We start from the raw sequence: 26,692 nt of genomic DNA, 5'->3' as shown, positions 1-26,692 counted from the left end.
GCATGTCACTGAAGGGCAGATTGAGCAAATGGTTAATGAGGTACGCACAATTTGGGTCATTACCAACAAAGGTGAAGAGTATAAAAGTGAAGAAGTAACGTCAAACTTTTATAGAACAGTGGTCTAGCTTCAGCTGGAGTTTTGTGTTCAATTCTAGTCTCATGTTATGTGAAAGCCTTGGAGAGTGTCCGGAAAAGAGTTTTGAGAATGATCCCTGGGATGAGGAACTGTGGTTACAAGGGTAGTTTAGAGAGTGTGGGACTGCTTTCTTTGCAGAAGAGGAGGCTAAGGGGAGATCTGTTTGAAGGACATAAAATGATGTAGGGTCTGGACAAGGTGGACAGTGGGAAATGCAGTTACTGGTATCTGGAGCTGGTGCAGGGAGAATCGGCTTGTATTTTGTAATTCTACAATCTAAACATATTAGTGTGTCTACGTTTATAATCAAATTTATAACGGAAGATGCTTCAGTAGAATCAGAGTTCCACAGTGTGGTGAAGGTCCTCCCACCCAACCCATCCATGTTGGTCTAGATACTCTCTTGATCCAGTCCTATTTACTTCCATTTAGACCAAATCTCTCTAAACCTTCCCTCCCAATGTGCATGCCCAGATATCTTTTAGTAATTGTACCCACTTCTACCCCTTCACCTGACAGCTCGTTCTATATACCCACTACCCTCTGTGTGGAAAACCTGTTTTTCAGGTCCCTTTTCAGTTTTGCTCCTCTCACCTTAAACCAGTGCCCTTTCGCGTTAGTCTTCGTTGCCCTGGGAAACAGGACTGTGACAATTCACCTTACCTATTCCTGTTATGATTTTTTGATCTCTATAAGGCTCCTTTGCTCCAGAGAAATCAGTCCCACTCTGTCCAGTCTCTCCTTAAAACTTAAGCTGTCAAGTACTTGCAACACCTGTGTAGACCTTTCCTGCACCCTCTATAGCTTAATCACATTTTTCTTTTAGTATTTCAATCAGAATTGCACAGAATACTATGATGTAGTCTCACTAATGTCTTCTACAGCTAATGTTCCAACACTAATACTTACTTACTGCCCATTATGCTGTTGGCATTTAAGGCAGCAATGAAGGTCATCCATCTCTGCCCGTCCATACCATTGCACACAGATATAGAAGGATTCTTCATTGCAGTTTCTGTAACAATTTATCTTTGTCCAGTCAGGGTTGGTCCTAGAGGACCAGTGAACACTTTTAGTCTGGCCTCTACCCTTTGACCTGTTTGGCATGGATGACCCTACCAAGAGCTAAAGCACAAGGCCCTGACTCCAGCCAACATAGCTCTCTGTGTCATTGAGGCACACACGCCTCCAAACTCTATGACAAGGTTGTGGTCCTCTTGGAGGAACATTGATACTTGTCATTCTATAATTACATACTGTATGGTTCTGCCAATTCTAATTCATCAAAATTAAATTTAACCAAAGGGACTTGTTCCTGGCCAGGATAGACTGGTCATAGTTATAGGAGTTATGATCATGAGCTCTTAATTAACCTGCTCTAATATGCCTGTAACCATGGTCATAAACAAGTCCCTTTGGTTAAATTTAATTTTAAAAATAAATTAAGTTAGAATTGGCAGAATTGTACAGGATATGAATATAGTATGGCAAGTATCAGTGTTGAAACATCAGTGATGCAGGAAGTTGGTGAGATTATGATCGCCATACCATAGGAAGAATGTGGTTAAGCTGGAGGGGGTGCAGCTTAACCACAAGGATGTTGCAAGGACTTGACAGCTTAAGTTAAAAGAGGAGACTGGATAGGGTGGGACTGTTGTCCCTGGATCAAAGGAGGCTGAAAATATAGAGTTCAATAGAAGCAACAATGGTTAACAAGGACACTATTCATAATCTTGTGACAAGGTTCCTTTAAACCGTGGAGACTTGACCCTGAGTAATTGAGAGGGATTATGAGGAAACTTCCTCAGACTTGGCTGACCTTAGGATTTCTTTACCTTTCTACATTTGCCATATGTGTAGAGCCATCATGCTTGTTATAAGCAAATATAGAGTCTTAATGAAAATCAGTAAATAGTCATTTGGAGTGGGTTAATGTTTCTCTTGCCTTAGTCTTAGTGCAGAAGTCACTTTGCTCCAGCTTACTGTTTCTGAACTGTGGATCGGACATGATACCAACTGCTCTGTGTTCCACTTTCACATTTACCAATCACCAGAAGAACTAATGAATGTCTTGCAATTGACTACGGAAATTTGAGCAGAATGTAAAATGAGATAGAGAACCAAATGGGCTGGAGAACCTAGTGTCCAGGTGACAAGGAGCAACCTTTCCTTAACGTCAGCTAACAAAAGAGCAGGTCATTGACATCAGGAAGCAGGGCAGAGTACATGCTCTTGTATGTATCAATGGTGGTGAGGTAGAGATGGTTGAGAGTTTCACGTGTGTAATTGTAAGTATCACTAGTAGCTTGCCCTGGTCCTACCACATAGACACTTTGGCCAAAAAAAGCTCATCAGCGCTGCTACTTCCTTAGAAGGCAAAAGAAATTTGAGACGTCCCTGTCTCCATTCACCTCTTGTTATAGATGCACCATAGAAAGCACCACAGCTTGGTATGACAACTGCTCTGTATGAAACTACAAGAAATTTCTGAGAGCAGATGGACTCAGTCTATTGGGAAAACCAGCCTCCCCTCTGTCAACTGTCTACAGTTCTTCCTGTCCCAGGAAAGCAGCAACGTAATCATCGACTCTTCCCAACACAGTTATTCTCTCTTCTCCCCTCTTCCATGGGGAAGAAGATACAAAAACTTGAAAACACACACTGCCAGGCTCAAGGACAGTTCTTATCCTGCTGTTATGAGCCCTTTTGAATGATAAAGGTGAATCCTTGACCTTTCAATACATAGTACCTTGCCATGGCCCTTGTACCTTGGTGACTACCATTACCCTCTCTCTGTAGCTGTAATACTATATTCTGCATTACTTATGTTTTGAAATATCTTTCTAGATGGCATGCAAAACAATGTTTTTCACTGTATCTCGGTACATGTGACAATACTAAAGCAATTCTATAGATGTGTAGTGGAAAGTGATTGACTGGCTGCACTACCGCCTGGTGTGGGAACTCCAACGCCTTTGAGCGGAAACTCCTATAAAAGGTACACCACAGATAACTCCCTCCCAACCATTTTCGTAGAAAAGCAGCATCCATCATCATAGATCCTCACCACCCAGGCTGTGCTCTTTTCTCGTTGCTGCCATCAGGTAGAAGGTACAAGCACTTCAAGATTCACACCAGGTTCAAGAACAGTTACTGCCCGTCAACCATCAGGCTCTTCAACAAAAGGGAATAATTATACTCATCTATTGTGATGTCCCCACAACCAATGATCTCACTTTAAGGCTTCTATCTCGTGATCTCATGTTCTCATTATTTATTGCTGTTTATTTATATTTGCATTTGCACTGTTTGTTGTCTTGTATGCTTTTGCTCGTTCATTGATCCTGCTCCAGATACTGTTCTATAGATTTGCTGAGTATGCCCACAGGAAGAAGATCTCAGGGTTATTTGTGGTGACATGTATGCACTCTGATAGTAAATTTTACTTTGAACTCTGATTACCAATGATCCTTTTTAAACATAAGCGTGATAATAATTGGTAACAAACTGGTAATATTTAAACAATTATATTTGTCATGTATATGACATGTACAAGGCAGTAAAAGAGGCATCAATGTCTATGTGGATGTAATGCAGCTGGGCAATGGCAAATATTTTTGAGGAAAATTACACTTCAACCCACATCCTATTTATTAATATTTTCTATTGCTTCAGTGATTCACCGGTTCTATTTATACGGTTTAATATTTAACCTTTGTCCACAATTAATCAGAGTGAAGAAACTAGTGAGACAGAGAGGCAAACGACTCCTGCTTTCCCTGATACTGAGAACTTTATAGAAGGAGATGACGAAGCTGTTCGTGAAGGTTTATCTCCTGCAAGTACTGAAGAGGGGGAGCTTGCAAATGCTCCATCAACCACGGAACCTGGGACACCAGAGAGTAGAGGTACTGTCACAAGCCTTGTGGATGGTACAGAATGAGACTCGAGATGTTACAGCTTCTGGTTGTGATGGATGATGTGGCTGTTAAGGAAAGAAAAAAACACTTTCATTGGGTCATGCTAGGTTGAAGAGAAAGGATATAGCTTCCATTAAAAGGCACATTATCTCAGGTAAAAAGGACTTGGAAAGAAGAAGGTAGTGGCTCATTGAAACTGGTGATGTAAACAGAACTTGAAAAAATATGCTGCTCTTTCAGCTGAGCAGTAATGTGGCATGGATATTAGCAGTTTGTACATTGGAAATTCTATGGTGATAGCTAACCATGTTAAAGAACAGAAATTTGGTTATTTGGGCACATTATGTAATATGACAATGAAATTCAGTTACAATCAAGTATTCGTTGTAGGTATGTTGTCCTGGTTATGTGATCCTCTCCATGGTAATTACGTTACAGCAAAGCCGAAGGCTTTCACAAAATCTTTTAGATGGTTAATTCAACGCTCGAGATTGCCGAAGGTGAAAAGAATGATCTATAGGACAAATGAGGTTCTAAGTTTTGATTTATATTATGGGATACAAAAGGAAGTAATGCCAAAGTTAGAAATCAAATACAGTTTTGCACTGTTATAGAATTATTAGAGAGACCATAAAAAATTGTGTAAAATATAGTTTAGGACTACGACTAGGTTGTTTGGTTGGTCGAGCCTGCTGTACCATTCGTCAAGATGAATGGCAGATCTGAATGTTCACTTTTACATTCTTCCCTACCTCTGTTAACCATTCCCCTCCTTGGTTATCAAGAGCCATGTAACATAAAAACAAGTCCTTTGGCCACCACGCTCATGCTCACTAAATATCTATCTACACTAATTACTTGGTCCACAGCTTTCCATTCCTTGGCCTGTCTAGCTACATCTTAAATATTGTGAGGGTACCTGCACCCTCCACCCTCTCAGGCTGTGTGCTTTAGGTTCCAATTTCTCAGGGTAAAAAGGTTTTTACTCTATAAACCTCCTACCCTTACCTAAACACATCATCTGCTTTTAGATACCCCTGCAATGGAACTGGTTTCCTTCTATCTTCCCTATCTATCAGTCTGTGTTGGCAGAAACATCGCTACCTCCATCATGCTGAGCACTGACATCTCCCAGGGATTTGTGTTCAGCCTGTTGCTGTGCATGCTGCTGACATGTGATCCAGTTCAACTAATGAGCTGGTGTACAGAGAGGAAGTAGAGTGGGTGGTAAAACAGTGCAAAGCCAACAACTTGTGCCTCAACATGAGCAAGACCAAAGAGATGGCTGTGGGCTTTAGGAAAGTGCAGGCTGACCACATAAACCGATCTTCCACGGAGAGAGTTGGGAGTGCCAACTTTCTGAGAGTGCACATAATGGATGATCTCACCTGGTCAACTCTACCTCTTTGGTCAAGACAGCACAGCAGCGCCTCCATGTCCTGAGGAGACTGAAGTGAGCATGCTAACTAATTTTTACAGGAGCGCCTTTGAGAGGGTCCTGACCAGCTGCATCGCCCTCTGGAACAGGGTTTGCAAGGCATCCGACCACAGGTCTTTACAGAGGGTTGCAAGAGCTGCTGAGAAGACCATCGGGGTCTATCTTCCACCCCTCAGAGGTACTTAGATGGAGCACTGCGTACGCAGAGCCTTTAGCATTGTCAATGATCCCTCTTATCTATTTGACACCCTCCTTGACACCCTACCATCATGCACAAAGTACTAAATCATTAAATAGCAGCTTCAACCCTCAGCCATAAAACTACTGATTTCCCTGCCGCCACCCAGATCTCATCATGTATGAAGTGTCAGTAGCATTATACCAGGGATTCCCAAACTTCTTGGTTTACCACCCCTTGATTCCCAGCACCCCCCCACATCCCCAGCACCCCCCCTCTCCCTTTCCAGCCATTACATAAAAGCTATAAAGAAGTTTGAAAGAACAGTGAAAGAAAATGGGAACTGCAAATCCAAAGCAGTGACAAGTAATTGCAAAAAAAATTCAAATCTATTTAAAGCTACAAATAAAATTATTTCTTTATTTAATTACAGTAACAACGATTTTAGAGCATACATTAGTAGTCCAACTATTTACTACTTCATTGCTTTTTCTACTTTCAGTGAGAGGGATAGGTTTGGTGCGGTGATATCAGGCAAATGTCACTCAGAACGAGTCTCAGATCCCCACGTTCAGTAATTTGCAGTCTGTTTCTTTGCTTTAAACGAAGTTGGGTGACTGCCCTGAAACTGCTCTACACTAAATAAGGAACACCTTGACCTTTTTTCACAGTTTAGGATAGTGTTCAGAGGTTTTCTTCTGCAGCCAAAAGTCTTGATATGATGTTTTGAACCTCAATTTTAGCTCAGAGTCATTTTGCAACGAGATCAGTTCTTCCTCCTGATGAAGCGTCTCAGCTCGAAACGTCGACTGTTTACTCTTTTCCATAGAAGCTGCCTGGCCTGCTGAGTCCCTCCGGCGTTCCGTGTGTGTTGCTTCCTCCATCCTTCCTGTCAATTCCTCATTACAAGTGTTCAGGAATGAATTTATTATCCGATCTGGAATATGGATCGAGAGAAGGTCCTGAAATCTTGCTGACATGTCTTTATGCAGCTCACCCAGGCGGGCACAAACTACTTGAAGATCATCATTTGGTATTCTTTCTTTCTCTTCCAACTCAGATAGGCTCAGAACTTGGAAAAGGTCATGATGGCCAATGTTGCACTTAAATGGGTTAACTTGAAGATTGATTTCATTAAACTTTGTGAATAATTCTGACAAATAAGTAAATTCATGCCTAATATTCTTGAATTGATTACTGACGGAATGAAGCATTTTAGCCTTCAAAGAACAATAACACAGTTTTGAAAAGTTCATCAAAGCATCTCAGGTAGTTTCCTTTTGAGTCATCTGATTTCTGTGTGCAACAGCAAGGTTTGAAACTGTTTATTCTCAATATAAAACTCTTGAAATAGTCGAGAATTGAGAAATGGAACTTGATTTTATTTATCGCTATGATTTTAGACCATAAGATATAGGAGCAGAATTAGGCCACTTGGCCCATTGAATCTGCTTTGACATGGTGTCCCTGTTCACAAGAGATCCCATTAAGGACAGCTTGGTTCTCCTGTGGTCAGGGTTTGATAAGGGGACCATTGATCTTTTTGTACATGCCCTTACCTTGCTGTATTTCCCCTATAAGGTGAACAAACAGATGTAGTGGCCATGGGATCGTGCTTGTCACTGGCTATTGTTAATTTCTACATAGAGGACTTTGAGGAGAGGGCTCTGAGTTCATTGCCCTTACACCTCAGCTGCTTCTTCAGATACGGAAAAATAAGCGATAGCACAACACTGCATTGATAATGGCCATTGGATTGACTTTGACGTCACAAAACTACTAAGCCTCGTCAATGACTTTTGGGATCACCTGGTAAAGGAAGCCATTGAGAGAAACCTAAAGGAAAAGATGATGGTCTCGTTCTAAGAAAGAACTGGAATTTGATTGTAAGCAAGGTGGGAGAGTGGAAACCTGATTGAGTACAGAGCTATAAATGCCACCAGTCTAGACATACCCAGGTATCATCCTTGAAGAAGATGACAGAGTTTGTAATCGGTTATAATCGATACCTGTACCTGACTGGAAGCACAAGAAGATTTTATTCATCATGTCTGCCAGGAAAGCTCTAGATCCTCTTTCATGATTTCTTCAGTCCAGATTTTTCATGATATGCCAAGTACAGAAGTATCACACTACTTTTCAGCAACTATAACACGCTTTGAGCAAAGTCTAAGAGAACGGTGGGTCAGCAAGAGACGAGGTGATTACAGGATCATTGTAATCAATTATGAGGCACCGAGGATTAAATAATAAGTATTTCATTTCTTAAAGTAAGCCTGCCATCCCTCAGTTGCTCCCACTTCCCTGTCAACCTCTTTATCTTCATTGCCCTATTAGAAACTCAAACTGCCTCCAGGGGGCGATATCACCCACTTTGGGAACTGTTGTGTTCTACAGATGACTTTTTAACTTGAGTTGTAAATGCACCTTATTATTCGTTAATTTATTTGTGCTAATGTTACTTTATGTGTTGAGTGTGTGAGTTATATGTACTGTATTGTGCACTTTGGTCCTGGGTAAGTTGTTTCCTTTGGCGGTAGACAACTATACATTTGAATGACAATAAATTGAACTTGAATTTATGAACTTGTGTACCACTGGCTGCTCCCTCCACCACTCCAAGGAAAAGAAACGATACCTATCTATTCTCTCATTGCTAAAATGGTTCCTGGTGAATCTCCTCTGCATCATCTTGTGCAATCATATCCTTCCACTGGTGTGGCAACCAGAAAGTATTCCAGCTATAGTCCTACTGACTGCCCATCATTCCGCCGGCATTTAGGACAACAATGAAGGTCCTCTGTCTCTATCTGTATAGTCTGGCCTCTACCCTTTGACCTGTTTGGCATGAATGACCCTACCAAGAGCCAAAGAACAAGGCCCTGGCTCCAGCCTACATAGCTCTCCGGGTCATTGAGGCACGCGAGCCTCCAAACCCTATGACAAGTTTATGGTCCTCTTGAAGGCCAGCTATAGTCTAAATAATGTTTTATAATGTTGTGCCTCCCAGCTCTTATGTTCTAAGTCCTGAGTAATGGACAAGTGTAGAATATGCTTTCTTCATCACCTTATCTACTTGTGCTGCCCTCTTTAAGGATCCTTGCACTTATACACTGCTTTCTCTGCTTCTCAATACTCTCTCAAGTCCTACCGTTCTCTGTAGAAACCGTTCTAGATTCTCTCACAAGAGGATTTATTGTTTCCACATCCACCCTAGAACTAACAAGTTGCAATCACACTAGCCCTCGCTCTCTAAACTGTGAAGTATACTCTGTACAGCCTCTCCTCATGAGACAACCTTCCCATTCCAGTTATTTAACTAGTAGACCTTACGGACCTGCACTAGAACACCCAGGTCGCTCTGCTTCTCAGACTGTAATAGAGTCATATTTATTTCCTTGTCAGAATGGACTATTTACTTTTCCCATATTTTACTCTACTTGTTAGATCCTCATCTGTTCTCTTAACCTATCTATGTTCCTCACTTAACTCATCGACATACAGTTTACTAGGTACATCTGCTTGTTAATGCAAATATCTCATCAACCAGTCATGTGACAGCAACTCAATGTATAAAAGCATGCAGACATGGTCAAGATGTTCAGTTGTTGTTCACATCAAACATCAGAATGGGGAAGAAATGTGATCTAAGTGACTTGGGCTGTGGAATGATTGTCGGTGTCAGATGGGGTGGTTTGAGTATCTCAGAAACTGCTGATCACCTGAGATTTTCATGCACAGCAGTCTTTAGAGTTTACAGAGAGTGGTGTGAGGAATGAAGCTGGTGGGCGAGAGCAGCAGAAGACCACAAACATGAACTAAGTAATAATGTGGCTGCTGAGTACAGTATGGTCCTGCATAGCCTCCTTATGCACTCTGCACAGCTTACTTTGCTACCTATCCAGCAAATTTAATGTCACTTATCTAAATTGTAACAAATTAAGACTCCTGCACCAATCCTATGGTAATTCTACCCTGCCAACACTCATTCTACCCTGCCAACCTTTATGCCTATTTTCTGTTGTTTATTAGCCAGCTAATCTATCCTCACCAATATGTTATGTTCTACACAATGAACTTTTATTTTCTGCAATAAGCTTTAATGCAAATCTTATCAAATGCCTTCTAGAAATTCTGCTCAATATGCTCACAACATGTTGCTTCTTTAAAATATCTTTAATAAATTAATCTCCATTATACAAAGCCATGTTGACTTTGCTTGATTTTTTTTCTGCTTCACATGTCTAATAATAGTTTCTAACACTCCTCTAGCCAGACATTAAAGTGACTGGCTTGTAGTTTCTTGCAGAATGTGAGGGAGGATAGTGAGAGGAAGAATAAAGGACAGGTGGGGACAACACGGTTCCGGAATATTAAGTGTGTAGTAGAGGAAGGTGGGGCGGAACAAGTGATAAGGAGGACTCATGTACAGAGGGATGGTCTGATTGAACATGGAGTTAAATGTGTTGAAAGAATAAGTAAATTTAGGAAGAACAACAAAATTCTAGGGGCGTATAGCCCGATGGGAGTTCAGGGAGCTGGGTTAAGCACAATAGGCAGCGATTCAAACAGAGAGAGGAGAATTGGGTTAAAAATTCTATATCTGAATGCACGAAGTGTCAGAAATAAGGCGGATAAGCTTGAAGCCCAAGTGCAAATGGGTAACTATGATGTTGTTGGGATAACGGAGACATGACTGCAGGGAGATCAGACCTGGGAAATGAATGTACAAGGGTATACGTTCTATCGTAGGGACAGAAATGTAGGCAGAGGGGGTGGGGTGGCCCTGTTAGTGAGGAATGAGATTCAGTCCTTTGCAAGGGGGGACACAGGGTCAGGAGAAGTAGAGTCTGTGTTGATAGAACTGAGGAACAGTAAGGGCAAAAGGACCCAAATGGGTGTTGTTTACAGGCCACCAAACAGTAGCATGGATATTGGGTGCAAGTTGAATAGGGAGTTAACATTGGCATGTGGCAAAGGTAATGTTGCAGTAGTTATGGGAGATTTCAACATGCAGGTGAACTGGGAGAATCAGGTTGGTGCTGGACCACAGGATAGGGAGTTTATAGAGTGCCTACGGGATGCATTCTTGGAACAGCTTGTACGAGAGCCGACCAGGGACAAGACTATTCTGGATTTAGTGTTATGGAATGAACAGGATTTGATAAGCGATCTCGCAGTAAAGGAGCCATTAGGAGGTAGTGATCATAATATGATGTTTTTATCTGCAATTTGAGAAGGATAAGGGCAGCTCGGAGGTGTCAGTGTTGCAGTTGAACAGGGGAAACTATGGAGCCATGAGGGAGGAGCTGGCCAAAGTTGACTGGACGGATAGCCTAGCAGAAAAGACAGTGGAACAGCAATGGCAGGTATTCTTGGGAATAATGCACAAGGTGCAAAATCAGTTCATCCCCCAGAGAAGGAAGGATTCAAAGGGGGAAAAGGGTCCACAGTGGTTGACAGAGGAAGTCAGAGATTGCATAGCATTAAAAAAAAGGAAGTATGTCAGAGCTAAGGTGAGTGGGAGGACAGCTGATTGGGAAGTTTTTAAGGAACAACAGAACTTAACTAAAAAGGCAATACGGGGAGAAAAAATGAGGTATGAACACAAGCTAGCCAGGAATATAAAGGAAGATAGCAAAAGCTTTTTTAGGTATGTGAAGAGAAAGAAGATAGTTAAGAACAATGATGGGCCCTTGAAGAATGAATTGGGTGAAATTGTTATGGGAAACAGAGAAATGGCAGAAGAATTTAATGAGTACTTTAGATCTGTTTTCACTAAGGAAGACACAAGCAATCTCCCAGATGTATGGATGGGCCAAGGACATAGGGTAACAGAGGAAATGAAACAGATTGACATTCGGAAGGAAACGGTGATGAGAAGACTGATGGGACTGAAGGCTGACAAATCCCCAGGTCCAGATGGTCTGCACCAGGGGTGGGCAAACTTTTTGACTTGTGGGCCACAAAGAGTTCTAAAATTTGACAGGGGGGCCGGACCAGGAGCAGATGGATGGAGTGCTTTGGTAATACACCTCATAAGAGAAAATAAAGTATCATGGGATATGTAAAAAACATGTGCTTTAATTTCAATTGAAAATGAACAAATGCATTACAACAAAATATCTGTCTTTGAAGTCCCAAGGTATTTAGCTATTTATTGAAATGACTTTTAAAACACTGAAAATTAAATGAATAAAATACAGCTTTTTTTAATAGTAACAGTTATTATTTTAAAGCACTGAAAATTCTGTTATCCTTCAAGATATTATCATCATCACTCTCCTCCTGACTGTCTTTATTTCAAAAACGGTAGGAGATGGAGGTCTACTTGTCCTGCTCCTTCTTATTCAATTGTCTCCTGTGCCAAAACTCAACAACGACCAGCACAAGGACAGATCAGTGACAGCGCGCCAGTATGCGGAGCGCGTTATTTGATCTGGAGCGCATTTTTATTTTGAGAACGTACGTGCACCTGCACACTACTCATGTCCATCACTTAACAGAAATGACATGTAACATGTAAGGCTTATTGAAAAAAATATTTTCAAATGCATTTTTTACATAGCACAACGAAGAAACTTATTTTTAATTTCAGTGTTGTTGGTCTCCCTTTTTAGCCAGTGCATCAAAGTCTGGATTTAGTTTTGTTGTGGCGATTCTCAGGATGGATCTGAGGTGTTGGTCAGTTAACTTGGATCTGTGGCTGGCTTTGTTGATGTTCATGATGCTGAACGCCTGTTTACACAAATAGGTCGAGCCGAACAAAGAGTAAAGCGCAAATGTGGAGTAATATGCTGCACCTCAACAAAGGTATATAGAGTGCGTCATCTATTGGGAAAACGCCAGAATTGCGGGGAAAAACGTTAACAAGGTTTATTAATATAATTTCATCAAGTTCTGCGGGCCGGATTAAAAAGCTTAATGGGCCGCATATGGCCCCCGGGCCGTAGTTTGCCCATGCCTGGTCTGCACTAGGGTACTAAAGGAGGTGGCCCTGGAAATTGCGGATGCATTGGTAATCATTTTCCAATGTTCCTTAGATTCAGGGTCAGTTCCTGAGGATTGGAGAATGGCTAATGTTATCCCACTTTTTAAAAAAAGGAGGGAGAGAGAAAACAGAGAACTATCGACCTGTCAGCCTGACATCGGTGGTGGGAAAGATGCTAGAGTCCATTATTAAGGATGAAATAGTGGCATTTTTAGATAGCAGTGATAGGATTGGGCTGAGCCGGCATGGATTTACCAAGGGTAAATCATGCTTGACTAATCTGTTGGAGTTTTTCGAGGATGTAACCAGGAAGTTAGACGGGGGAGATCCAGTGGATGTAGTGTACCTCGATTTTCAGAAGGCATTTGATAAGGTCCCACATAGAAGATTGGTGGGTAAAATCAAAGCTCAGGGCATCGGGGGGAGGGCATTGACATGGATAGAAAACTGGTTGGCAGATAGAAAGCAAAGGGTAGCAGTGAATGGGTGTTTCTCGGAATGGCAGGAGGTGACTAATGGGGTGCCACAGGGCTCAGTATTGGGACCACAGCTGTTTACCATTTACATTAACGATTTGGATGAAGGCATAAAAAATAACATCAGCAAATTTGCTGATGATACTAAGCTGGGTGGCAGTGTGACATGTGATGAGGATGTTAGGAGAATTCAGGGTGACTTGGATAGGCTGGGTGAGTGGGCAGATACTTGGCAGATGGCATTTAATGTGAATAAGTGTGAGGTTATCCACTTTGGGAGTAAGAACAGGAAGGCAGATTATTATCTGAACCGTGTAGAGTTGGGTAAGGGAGAAATACAAAGAGATCTCGGAGTCCTTGTTCATCAGTCACTGAAGGTGAATGAGCAAGTGCAGCAGGCAGTGAAGAAGGCTAATGGAATGTTGGCCTTTATTACAAAGGGAATTGAGTACAAGAGCAAGGAAATCCTCTTACATTTGTACAGGGCCCTGGTGAGACCACACCTGTAGTATTGTGTACAGTTTTGGTCTCCAGGGTTAAGGAAGGACATCCTGGCTGTAGAGGAAGTGCAGCATAGATTCACGAGGTTAATTCCTGGGATATCTGGACTATCTTACGCAGAGTTGTTAGAGAGACTGGGCTTGTACACGCTGGAATTAAGGAGATTGAGGGGATCTGATTGAAACATATAAGATTATTAAGGGATTGGACAAGATAGAGGCAGGAAACATGTTCCAGATGCTGGGAGAGTCAAGTACCAGAGGGCATGGTTTGAGAATAAGGGGTAGGTCATTTAGGACAGAGTTAAGGAAAAACTTCTTCTCCCAGAGAGTTGTGGGGGTCTGGAATGCACTGCCTCGGAAGTTAGTGGAGGCCAATTCTCTGGATGCTTTCAAGAAGGAGCTAGATAGGTATCTTATGGATAGGGGAATCAAGGGATATGGGGACTAGGCAGGAACCGGGTATTGATAGTAATTAATCAGCCATGATCTCAAGATGGCGGTGCAGGCTTGAAGGGCCGAATGGCCTACTTCTGCACCTATTGTCTATTGTTTCCCTCCCTTTTTGAATTAAGGAACAACATTTGCTATTTTCCAGTCTGATTAAGGATTGAATGGTCTGAGGAGCGTCAATTATTGATTGTAACCAGCAGCAGGATATTTGACTAACTAATGATTTCTCTATGCCAAATGATTTCTTTTTTACCGACTGTCAAGGTGGGGGAACTTGAAATAAGAGCGGCATTACATACTATAAGATTGAAACAGTGGATGTTTGCCTACTCATGCTGTGGATGGAGTGATAGCTCGCTCTCCTTTGTTTCTGAGAGAGATGAACACAAGTTTTTGATGGAATCTAGACCATAGTCTCTCTTTGGAGTTTTGCTGTTGCTTTAATTGTGGGTGTTGGGAGCGCTGATGCTTTATGCTAGAATAAATGGGGGGAGGGTTGATATTGCTTGTGTGTGGGAGGGAGGCAGGGGCTTTGCTGTTTTTATATTTTTTCTGTCATTCATTCTTTGGGGCTTTCTGTTTTGAGGCTGTCTGTGGAGAGTAAGAATTTCAGGTTGCATACTGTATACATTCAATGGAGCCACTGAACGATCACTGAGTTTCAGGAATCTACACCATTAAACTTCACAGTTCAGTGAAGTAGCTCCTAGTCCTTATTGGTTCAAAGTTTCATTTTATTATCAAAGTATGCATGTACAATACAATTCTGATATCTGTCTTCTCCAGATAATCATGAATACAGAAAGAATGTGGGAGTGATGAAAGAAAAGATATCAATTCTCCCCCCAACCCCGGCATGAAAACGAAAAAGAAACAAAACTCGCAAAACCCAAATCTTTCACCCCCTCCCCTGCAGAAAAAAAACAGCGACAAACACAATCCCTGACACCTCCCCAGTTGCAGAGACAAAAGCAGCAACAATAGCAGCAAACCCTCACTCCCTCCCCTGCAGAAAAAAACAGCATCAATAACAATCCCCGACCTTTTCACTTGCAGAGAAAGATACAGCGACAATAACAACAAATCCCCAATCTCTCCCCTGCTTCTTGCTCACTAGGCCGTATATACACAAAAAACAAACAGAATAATTCTTGTACTCCTTTCTTTGTTCAGAATGCAGCCCAGTAAAATCATTGAAGGGGTTTTAGCAAATTGCCATAGGTTATATTTTGCTGGCCTGTCCCTAATGTACCACATCTCCTGGATGTAACAAAATTCAGAAAAAGGATCTTGTGCTTTCCTGGTGTATATGACAAATAAACTCTTCTTGGACTTCCAACCGGTAACAGGTATTGATTTTAACCGATGCTTCAATGACAAACTCTGCCATCTTCATCAGGAATGATGCATGGACATGTCTAGTCTGGTGGTATACATATCCCCGTCATCTGTCCTTCTTGATTGGTTAGTCCTCAGCCAATCAAGTTTCCGCTGTCCCACCTTGTTTACAATCAAATTCCAGTTCTTACTTAGAGCAGGACCTTCATCTTTGTTAAAATTCTTTTCCTCTAGTTTTCTTTCAATGGCTTGCTTCACTAGGCGGCCCCAACAGCCATTGGCGCAGCACAGTACCTCGTGCTGTTGAAGTCAATCCTATGGCCATTGTGAACGCAGTGTTCTGTTACTGCTAATTTCTCCAAGTAGCCCAAACGACAGGGGTATGTTTACTGCCAGACTAGACACACCTAAGCATTATCATGTTGAAGATGGCAGAGTTTGTCATCACAAGATCTGTTAAAATTGATACCTGTACCTGGCTGAGAAGCCTGGGAAGAGTTTATTTGTCAAAATTGTACAGAGAGAGTCAAGCAAGGAATCTTGCTTGAGTTTCTTCCTGTTAAGTTTACTAGACAGGCTTCTCTACAATCATGCTTGTTATCCAGGCCAGTTCATCACAGAGAGGAGAATCTATCAGCTAGTTCACTGCAGCCAGGAGAATCTATGCATTATGCTTTGTCAGCCTCTAAGGCTGGGTCTGTCCACAATGCGCTGCACTCGGAAGAGTTGGAGTGAAGTAATTTTATAATTGGAGCACATGCTATTATTAAGGACTGCACATTATAGGTCAGAATTGTAACAATGAAATGCTCATACGTGCCTAGTACTCACTTTAAAGAGGGTTTTTTAAAATGTTTTATTAGTGACACAAGTGATAGAAGTAATCGATGACCAAGACAATGAAGATGACCAAGAACAGAAAAGACAGTATCGAGAAGAATTGGAGTTGAAGTATAAAGTAATTAACCTCTTGTTTGAATTCTTTGATTTTGCATTGCCTCCTTAGTCCCACTCAGTTATTTGGTTTTGTTAGTTACATTCGTTACCTCACATTCCTCTTCTTTTATCGTCTGTTCCTCTTGGTAATTGGATACTCATCTTGCTGCATCTCTTGGATCTTGTCCTCTGAAAGTTTGCTTGGACATCTTAAACCCCACCAGGGGATGAAACAGAAGAATACTGGAGCTGCTCAGCAGCTCTGGCAGGTTTGGCGGAAAGAGAAACTGAATTAGCATTTCAGATCAATGATCCCTCATTAGAGTTGGAAGAATATTGAGCCTACACATATTCCAGGCAGACGTTCGTAAGCCATAAGACATAGGAGCAGACTAGAACATCTGGCTCATCGAGTTTGCTCTACCATTTCATTATGGCTGATTGCATGTTAAGGTGTAAGACCATTTTCAGTTTATAGAACCGTACTGTGCAGAAGGAGGCTATTAGATTGGTGGGAAGTCCAGTTAGCCCAATTTCCTGCCCTTTCCCCAGATCCCAAAGAGAAAGCAATTTAATTTCTACTGAAATCAATTTCCCTGTATTTATTCTGTCTGAACCCTTCATGATTTTTTTTACACTACCAAATTTTCTCTTCACCTGCTCCATCTAAGCTGAACATGGTGAGGTTTTCAACTGTGATTTATAAAGGCACTTAAATTTATGTGATGTGATCTTTAGCTTTAAAGTTCAAAGTTCAACATAAACTTCTTATCAGAGCCCATACATATGTCTTTGCAGGCATTTACAGAACAATAAAGAGACACAATCGACTTTATGAAAGACAATATATAACAAAGACTGATAGATATCCATTGTGTAAAAGAGGACAAATGTACAAATAAATAAATAAATAAATAAATAAATAAAATGAAATAAAAGAGGACAAATAAATAAAAACAGTAAATAGATAATACTGAGAACATGAGTTGTACAGTTGTTGAATTATAGAGTCCATTGGGGCAGCACGGTAGCATAGTGGTTAGCACAACGCTTTAAAGTTCTTGCTGCTGAATGTAAGGGTTGTGTACATTCTCCCTCTGACCATGTGGGTTTCCTCTGGGTGCTCTGGTTTCTTCCCACAGTTCAAATGATCTGTCAGTTGGTAGGTTAATTGGTCAATGTAAATTGTGAGATTAAATCAGGGGTTTCTGTGCAGCATGGTTTGATGTTAAAAAAAAAGTTATCCATGCTGCTTCAGCACTAACAGTTTCTGAATCTGGTGGTTTCATACCTAAGGCTCCTGTACCTCCTGCCCGATGGTAGTAGCAAGAAGAGAGCATGGGCTGTTCTCTTCTCAACCGAAGGCTGCCCTTTGCCATTCTACCACTCAACAGCACTTTCCAGGGGCCAGAGTGAAGAAGAATAGTCCAATATCTAATCTGTTTTAACTTTTATGTAGTTTAAACTATGCACAATGCAAATCTCTTCCCATGACCTTTCAGATTTGTGAGGTTATTTGGAGGCAGATTCGCAATTGTAAAACATGCAGGAAATTGAAGTCCTTTTCTTCCTTCGTTATCCAGGATTTGATTGCAGAACGGGAGAGGTTGATGAAACACAACCAAAAAATAGAGAACAAGCTAGCTGAATATTATAAGAAGAAAGCAGAGGAATCAAAGATTGAGCAAAAGAAGCCCCACGCTGATTATGATCAACGATACTTGAAGTTCATGGGTAAGGCAAAAATTAGGATGTGGGAAGGATTATCTGACAAGGAAATGTCCTGTTAACTCTAGGGAATGAGGGAGTGAATACAATATCTAGGATAGTGGATGTAGATCCAGTCCAGCGGGCTTCTATGCCTTGGAAGCTTCTTCAATATTGTTGGAGCTATAAAGAGCAGTCTTTAAAAGCAAACACAAGGAAATCTGCAGATGCTGGAAATTCAAGCCACACACACAAAGTGCTGGGGGAATGCAGCATCTTTAGGAAGACGCACTGTCGACGTTTCGGGCCGAGACCCTTCGTCAGGACCAACCGAAAGTAAAGATAGTAAGAGATTTGAAACTGGGGGGGAGGGGGGAATCTAAAATGATAGGAGAAGACCAGGGGGAGGGGTGAAGCCAAGAGCTGGAAAGGTGATTGGCAAAAGGGATACAGAGCTGGAGAAGGTAAAGGATCATGGGACGGGAGGCCTCGGGAGAAAGAAAGGGGGAGGGGAGCACCAGAGGGAGATGGAGAACAGGCAGAGAGAGAGAGAAAAAAAGGGGGGGAATAAATAAATCAGGGATGGGGTAAGAAGGGGAGGAGGGGCATTAACAGGTTAGAGAAGTCAATGTTCATGCCATCAGGTTGGAGGCTACCCAGCCGGTATATAAGGTGTTGTTCCTCCAACCTGAGTGTGGCTTCATCTTGACAGTTGAGGAGGCCATGGATAGACATATCAGAATGGGAATGGGACGTGGAATTAAAATGTGTGGCCACTGGGACTTCAACAGCAAGAAATCAACTGGAGAAACACAATGAGTTAAGCAGCATCTGTGGAGAGAGGGTGAGAAGGAACTGTCGAGGTCTTGAGTCAAAACAATGCATCAGGACTGAGTGGAGAGCGAGATGGGTGGTATAAAGTGGGAAGGGGGAATGGTGAGAAAGGCATCCCAGGCGATTGATGGAGTGAAAAAGGGAGTAAAATGACAGGCGGATTGCATCAGGCAGGGGAGGTGAGTGGGCGTGGGAGAAAATGGCAGGAGGATGAGAGATGGAGGCAGACAACGAGAGAGAAAAAGACAGAATATAGAATGAACATATATTAGCGGTCCAGCATACAAGGATGGTGTTCCTTCATTAATTTTACACCCTCAGGAAAGGAGGGGAGAAAGATAGATCAGGACAGATGCCATTGACCCATGTTTGCTCGTCTCTCACAGACCTTCTGGCTAAGGAGCAGGGTATTTATAAGGAAGAGCTGGCATTGTACGAGGAACAGATCGGCCATCTCAATGCCAAGTGTGAGGAGCAACAGCAGCTAACAGATAATGAATGGAAGATGTTTCAGTCTAGGAAGAAAGCTATAGCAAAAACAGCAATAAATAAGCGGCCGGGAAGGCAAGTGGCTCTTCAGGTAAATTGATCCTTACTCAATACAGCTTCGAAGAGCGATAGAGCTTATATTGTGCTGCACAATGTGTTCCATTTATAACAGAACACAGTCTGAATTAACTATCACTGTCCTGTTAATGTCTCTCTTGTTGACCCCCCCTTCCCACAATGCTGGAAGAACTCAGCAGGCCAGGCAGGATCTATGGAAAAGATGCAACCCTTCATCAGGACTGGACAGGAAAGGAGAAGTCAGTGTAAGGAGTAGGAGGAGGAAGAGGGACAAGGTGGCAGGTGAAAACAGGAGAGGGAGAGGGGGTGAAGTAAAGAATTGAGAAGAGCTGACGGGCTGAAGAAAAGGGAGTCTGTTGTGGGAGGACTGAAAACCACGGAATGGGGAAGGGAGGAGCATCAGAGGGAGATGATGGGCAAGTAAGGACAGAATGTGAGAGAGGGAAACGAGAATGGGGTATGGTGCAGGAGAGGAAGGGGGGGGCAACTACCGGAAGTTCAAGAAATCAATGTTTATGCTATTAGATTGGAAGCTAAATTAACTGTCGCTCTCCTGTTAATGTCTCTCTTGTCGACTAATTTAAATAATTTTGTTATGTTTGTCCACAAAGCTTCAAGTTACTGTAAACTAGTGTTATGTAATTTGGTGTCTGAAACTGAAAAACTGAGGTGAAAAGTTAACGTCACCATTGAAGTTAGGAAAGTCAGAAGTCAGAAATAACAGAAGTCAGAAATGGCTGTGGATTTTAAATGTCTCTAGAAGAGAGGATGGAGAGATTTTATGAGACTCTACTACCTATCTGGCTGAGGGTTTGGTCAGAAAATTAAGAATAACAGGTGAAATTCTGGAGGACCCCACTGGTCAGGCAGCATCTATGGAAAGGAATAGAGTTGATGTTTCAGGCCGAGACACTTCATCACGACTGGAATGAAAGCGGGAAGCAGCCATAATAAGCTGATGGGGGAGGGGAAGGAATTACAAGCTATAAAGTGCTAGGTGAAACCCTGTGAGCGGGGAGGTAGGCGGGTGGGGAGGGCTAAATTAAGAAGCTGGGAGGTGATGGGGGCAAAAATCAAAGGGCTGAACAAGAAGGAATTGATAGAAAAAGGGGAGTGGACCTTGGGAGAAAGGAAAGGAGGAGGGACACCAGAGGGAATGGTAGGCAGGTAAGAAGAGATGAGGTGAAGGGGGAGCCATAATGTGGAATGGAAGATGAGAGAAATTGGGGGGAGAGGGGGAGGAGAAACAACCAGAAGCCATGCCATAAGGTTGGAGACTACACGTCAGAGGTGGACAGTGCTAATGCTCTTTTGCAAAAGTGGGTGGGGGTGGGGGGGGCCGTTGCTTTGGCTGCTGCTTGTGTGTGGGGGCGTGGGGGGTAGTAGGGGCAGCTTTGAAGTTATAACGTTTTATCTGTCACTCACTCTGGGGCCATGGATGTCTGCAAAGATCAAGAACTTCAGGGATTGAATTGACTTTACTTCTTATATCCTTCACATCCATGAGGAGTAAAAATCTTTACATTACATCTCCGTCTAAGTGTGCAATGTGCAGTTTATAGTAACTTGTAATAAATAGTATGTACAACAGGACAGTCAATATAGCATAGAAATACAGTAGTGTCAGCGTGAATTAATAATTCTGATGGCCTGGTGGAAGAAGCTGTCCCGGAGATGAGCATTGCCATACATTTCTCTGATGTTAAATGGAACGAGTGAATACGAGGTGATGCCCCTCCAACCTGAGAGTGGTCTCACCTCAGTAGCTGAGGAGGCCATGGACCAACCTGTTGGAGTGTGCATGGGTTTAAATTACTAACCTAACCTGCATTGTCAGTTGGTCCTTCTGTCTGCAATACTTAAACAAAAAACACTAATGGATGGCTATAAGGGGGACACAGTTGAACTCTGCATCCATGGGTGTGGACCTCGTTCAGACCTGCAATTTCACCCAGACCTGGAACTCCTCAGCGTAATTCTGTCAGGTCTGAGGAAGTCACCCCACCCTGCCATCTGCAATATGAAAGGAAAGATACATGTTTCCTATGATCAAGTGGATCTTTAGGACACTTTACTGTCACCACAGCTACTTGCTTTTTCTTGTGGACTGTGAAACTTTAAAAACAGCAGGTTTGTGTTTGCACACCCATACTGTCACAAGCCCCCTGAGCCAGTACTCAGACTGGCTACTACAGTCTTTGCTGCAAAAATTGGTGTTTTGGTACTAAGAAATTCTCAAATGAGGGAAAGGGGACCAGAGCAGTGTTAATCAAATGACAGAATAATTGAAATGGAGATAGAGAGAGACAAGGATTCCTAACCTTTTTATGCCATAGACTAATACTATTAACTGAGTGGTCTGTGGACCCCAGGTTAGGCACAAGAGTACATTCAGCCAGTGACTCATTCCACTGAGATGCAACACTGAGCATCATAGGAAGTCATTCCTACCTGTGGCCATCAAACTTTACAACTCCTCCCTCGGAATGTCAGACACCCTGAGCCAATAGGCTGGTCCTGGACTTATTTCCACTTGGCATGATTAAACTTATTATTTTTAAATTATTTATGGTTTTATATTGCTATATTTCTTCACTATTCTTCGTTGGTGCGGCTGTAACGAAACCCAATTTCCCTCGGGATCAATAAAGTACGTCTGTCTGTCTGTCTGTTGGGAACCCCTGGGCTAGAGGAAAGTAAATATGATTTTAGTTTAATTCTACTAAAGAGTTGAGTGAACTTCCCTTCGTAACGGAATAGTGGTAAAGGTGAATGCATACTCCCACTTTCAAAGGGAGCACAGGTTGGAATTAGAAGGGCAATGGATTCATATTTTCTTATCCAACTGCCTCTCCCTTTCCCCCTCACCAGGAGCACTAGATGATATGTCTCCCTTACTGGATTTTGACAGGAGTGAGCTTTATAGACAAAGATTTGCACGAAAAGAATCCTACACAAATGGTGGCTACAGCCCAGTCCATCACAGGAAAAGCTCTCCCCACCACTGAGCACATCCACAAAACGTGAAAGCACGGACATCATCAAGGGCTCTCACTACCCAGGCTGGGCCCTCACTACCCAGGCTGGGCCCTGACTACCCAGGCCGGGCCCTCATTACCCAGGCCGGGCCCTCACTACCCAGGCCAGACTCTCACTACCCAGGCCGGGCCCTCACTACCCAGGCTGGGCCTTCACTACCCAGGCCAGACTCTCACTACCCAGGCCAGGCTCTCACTACCCAGGCCAGGCTCTCACTACCCAGGCCAGGCCCTCACTACCCAGGCCGGGCCCTCACAACCCAGGCCAGGCTCTCACTACCCAGGCCGGGCCCTCACTACCCAGGCCGGGCCCTCACTACCCAGGCCAGACTCTCACTACCCAGGCCAGGCCCTCACTACCCAGGCCGGGCCTTCACTACCCAGGCCAGACTCTCACTACACAGGCCGGGCCTTCACTACCCAGGCCAGGCTCTCTTCCTCCTGCTGCCATTGGGAAGGAAGTACGGGAGCCTTCAGTCCCGCACTAACAAGTTCAGGAACAGTTGTTGCTATCAGGCTTATATATATTTCTAAAAATTATTTATTTATGTATATATATATATATATATATATATATATATATATTTATATATTTACTTATTTATCTATAACCTCTGTGTTTCTCCATTTATTTATTTATTTATTTATTTATTTATTTATTTGAACAGCTTGTCTTCTTTTGCAATTGGTTGCCTGTCAGTCATTATCTGTGTTTAGTTTTTAATTGATTCTATTGTATCTCACTGACATGAATGCCTGCAAGGAACTGAATCTCAGGATTGTAAATGGTGACAAATATGTACTTAGGTAACAAATTTAAACTTGTAGAAGTGACGAGCCAATTCAACGGGAACACTCTGATGTGAGAAGGCACTAAATGGACGCGTTGGCAGTTTGGAATTACTTCTGGGATTTGTAGAATGATTACCAACTTTTCCTATTAACTTCCCACATGCTTTACTTGTAGCCAGCAAATGAACACAAGAGCATTTAGAATCACAGCTCTTGAAACTCTGAACCTGTGTGCACATCTGTTAGTGAATCAAACACAAAATATTAGGGTTTGGGAATGGAACACATACTGTAACAGTGGGAGGTCCAGAGACAATACTATGGCCTCCCAAATCAAGTCTGGCTTGGTTTCAATACAGTGTAAAGGGTACACTCCATTGCACTATATTCATTGGTTCCAAACATACAACTCAAAACACAAATAAAGATAAATTAAAACAAAACAAAACAACTCATTATCTTATTTTGTGTGTGTGTGTGTGTGTGTGGGCATGTACGTGCAGGAACTAGAACAATTTCAGAATATCGAGGAGCAGAAGGAGAAGGAGTTGAGGCAGATTCGGTTCCTGACTATCAGGATGAAGAATAAGCTGAAGTATTATGAGCATCAACTGAAGGCGAAGGAGGAACTGGCAGGTGGGCTAAATCTGATCGACTATGAACAGCTGAAAATCGAGAACCAGTCTTACAGTGAAAAGATTGAGGAACGTATTGAGGTAAGCAGGGGTAAAGAGCTAGAGAGTGTAATCACACTTACTACGTAAATAGGCCATGTAAGTTACTATTGCAATAATTTGGTTCAACAGTGTTACATTATGCCAAATGAACATTGCAAGTAGTTGTCTGGACTGAAATGTCAGGTTAGCTCAACCTGAATGGTGAGAGGAATGAGTCATACTGAATTTACAGTATTTTGTAAATATAGAAAATTTACAAGGATGTTGCCGGGACTTAAGGATCTGAGTTATCAGGAAAGGTTGAATAGGTTAGGACTTTATTCCCCGGAGCGTAGGAGAATGAGGGAGACTTGACAGAGATACACAAAATTATAAGGGGTATAGATAGAGTTAATGCAAGCAGGCTTTTTTTTTACCACCAGAACTAATTGTAGGTTAAGGGTGAAAGGAGAAAGATTTGGGGGAACTTCTTCACTCACAGTGTGGAACAAGCAGTCAGCAGTACTGGTGGATATGGGTTCCATTGCAACACTTAAGGAAAGTATGGGTGGGGTTCTATGGTTCAGATGGGACTGGGCAGAATAATAGCTTGGTACAGACTAGGTGGGCTGAAGGGCCTGTTTCTGAGTTGTAGCACTGGGATATCCCAACAGCAAGAGGACCTGAACTTCTTTGAGATGGAATTCCCAGTGTAGAAGCAGCAATGTGATAAGCAGAACTGTAAACGTTGGAACTTCTGGAGCATCTGTAGCCAACTACTTCTTGATTTCTATTTCTTTCAAGGAGAGTTTACGTAATCTAGGATTTTATTTTCTGAAACATTGGAGATTGAGTGGCGATCTGCTTGGGATATGTAAGTTCATGAGGAGCATAGAGAGTGCTTCTTCACTTAGACTTCTTCCCAGGGAGGGGAACTAAAAGTGAGAGAGCATAGGTTGAAGGTCAGAGGTGAGAAATTTGACAAGTACATCAGGAACAGCTTCCTCATGCAAAGGGTGATGCCATTTTGGAATGAGCTGCCAGAAATACTGGTTGACACAGGCACCATCTAGATTTAAGAGCCATCTCAATAAGCACATAGAGATTGAAGGACCAAGCACGAGCTGATTGAATTAGTGTGCTGGGCATCACGTCAAGGGTGAGTTGTGCCGAAGGGCCTGTTTTGGTGCTCATTGACTATCACTATCCACAGATCAACGTTTGTGATATATGTGTGATGTTACTGCCTGTTTAGCCACTGGCATTTAAGGCAGTAACGAAGATCCTCCATTTTGGGCAGTGTTCAGGGCTTCCTTCAACATGTCAGTATCCTCCTCTTGGTTTTCACTAGTGTCAGTCATGCAGTTCCCTGGAGGAGACTCAGGAATACCGTCACACTCAGATGTGGAAGGATTCTTCATTGCTGTTTCCGTAACGGTTTTGTTTTACCAGCCGAGGTTGTTAGCCCTGAGCTGAAGCTCCAAACCTGGAGGACCGGTGGACCACTCTCAGTCTGACCTCTACCCTTTGACCTGTTTTGCATGGGTGACCCTACCAAGAGCCAAAGGATAAAGCCCTGACTCCAGCCAACATAGCTCTCTGGGTCATTGAGGCAGGTAAGCCTCCAAAACCAAAGAGAAGGTTGGAGGTTGGAGTGATGAGTGGATGCTAGTTCCCAATATCCTTGTGGTGTAAGGACTTACTTGAAAGTAGAGATACAATGGAAGAATATAACGATAGATAAGACAAGAAAACATTTGTACAGCAGCAGGACATTGAAGTTCAAAGTTTTGCACAAATGAGGTCCCTGCTTTTCATTTTACAGTCTTGGTTTAATTTTACAGGAAGTCACCAAATTGAAGAAGAAAATAGCAGCTACCATTGAAGTGCTGACTCACACCAAGGAAAAGCTGGAGTATGTGGAGAAAGAGAACGAGAAGAGGAAAACCGAACTCAGGGAGGTTGAGGCCACTGTGGCACAGGTAATGTTGATAGGGGGTGGCGATGAGAAGGGAAGTTGCTGGAGGTAGCAAGCACTGGAGGGAGAGAGTAGGACTGCAGGTGTGCTGAGGATAGGGGACATAGGCAGGGAGAGTCTTTTGTAGTGGGTTCAGGAAGTGGGATAGGTTGGAAGGGATGGGTAAGTAGGAGGTGTGAGTGTAGTAAGCTGAGGGAAAGGGCAGGTACTGGAGAGAGAATGGATGCAAGGAGAACATAGAGGTACTAGAAACAACGGGAGCAGAGTCATGTAGGGTTTTAGTGATTTAGAGGATCTTTGCTCCCTCGTGTTATACAGTGACAGAGCTGCCCTCTATTACACTATCCCAGTGTTATTACACTGAGAAACCTGTACGGTACTCCAATGTTATACAGTGACAGACCTGTACGGTACTCCAGTGTTATACAGTGAGAGACCAGCTCCCACCAGTGATACGGCACCCCAGTGTTACGAAGTGCCAGACCACCAACACTGTACCTCTGTGTGTAGAGGTACAGATCTATTCCCAGCAGTACTTCATCCCAATGTTACGCAATGACAGGCCTTTATCTACCAGTAACTGTGCCCTATTGTCATACAGTATTGGACCTGTGTCCACCATTGCTGTGTGTTGTGCTCAGAATGGATATGGTTGATACTGTACATGGAAATGAAAGGGTTAATGCTTAAGGAGTGTTTGATGACCTGAGCCTGTACTCACTGGAGTTTAGAAGAATGAGGGGGATCTTATT

General features: G+C 42.7%; 1 protein-coding gene across 2 annotated transcripts in view; it reads left to right on the top strand.

Moving 5' to 3' along the window:
- Window positions 1–26,692, top strand: part of ccdc96 (coiled-coil domain containing 96) — a 38,807-nt gene that overhangs the window by 10,557 nt on the left and 1,558 nt on the right. For both annotated transcript variants that reach the window (XM_059953636.1, XM_059953635.1), the window contains exons 6-11: window positions 3,872–4,046; window positions 16,296–16,390; window positions 17,952–18,102; window positions 19,296–19,489; window positions 23,810–24,022; window positions 25,807–25,944. In XM_059953636.1, coding sequence (XP_059809619.1) covers window positions 3,872–4,046; window positions 16,296–16,390; window positions 17,952–18,102; window positions 19,296–19,489; window positions 23,810–24,022; window positions 25,807–25,944 — 966 coding nt within the window. The remainder of the gene's footprint in view (window positions 1–3,871; window positions 4,047–16,295; window positions 16,391–17,951; window positions 18,103–19,295; window positions 19,490–23,809; window positions 24,023–25,806; window positions 25,945–26,692) is intronic.

Source organism: Hypanus sabinus, chromosome 29 (assembly GCF_030144855.1).
Source record: "Hypanus sabinus isolate sHypSab1 chromosome 29, sHypSab1.hap1, whole genome shotgun sequence".
Taxonomy (NCBI): domain Eukaryota; kingdom Metazoa; phylum Chordata; class Chondrichthyes; order Myliobatiformes; family Dasyatidae; genus Hypanus; species Hypanus sabinus.
The sequence above is the reverse complement of the archived record's forward strand: the minus strand, read 5'-3'. Positions and strand labels throughout refer to the sequence as shown.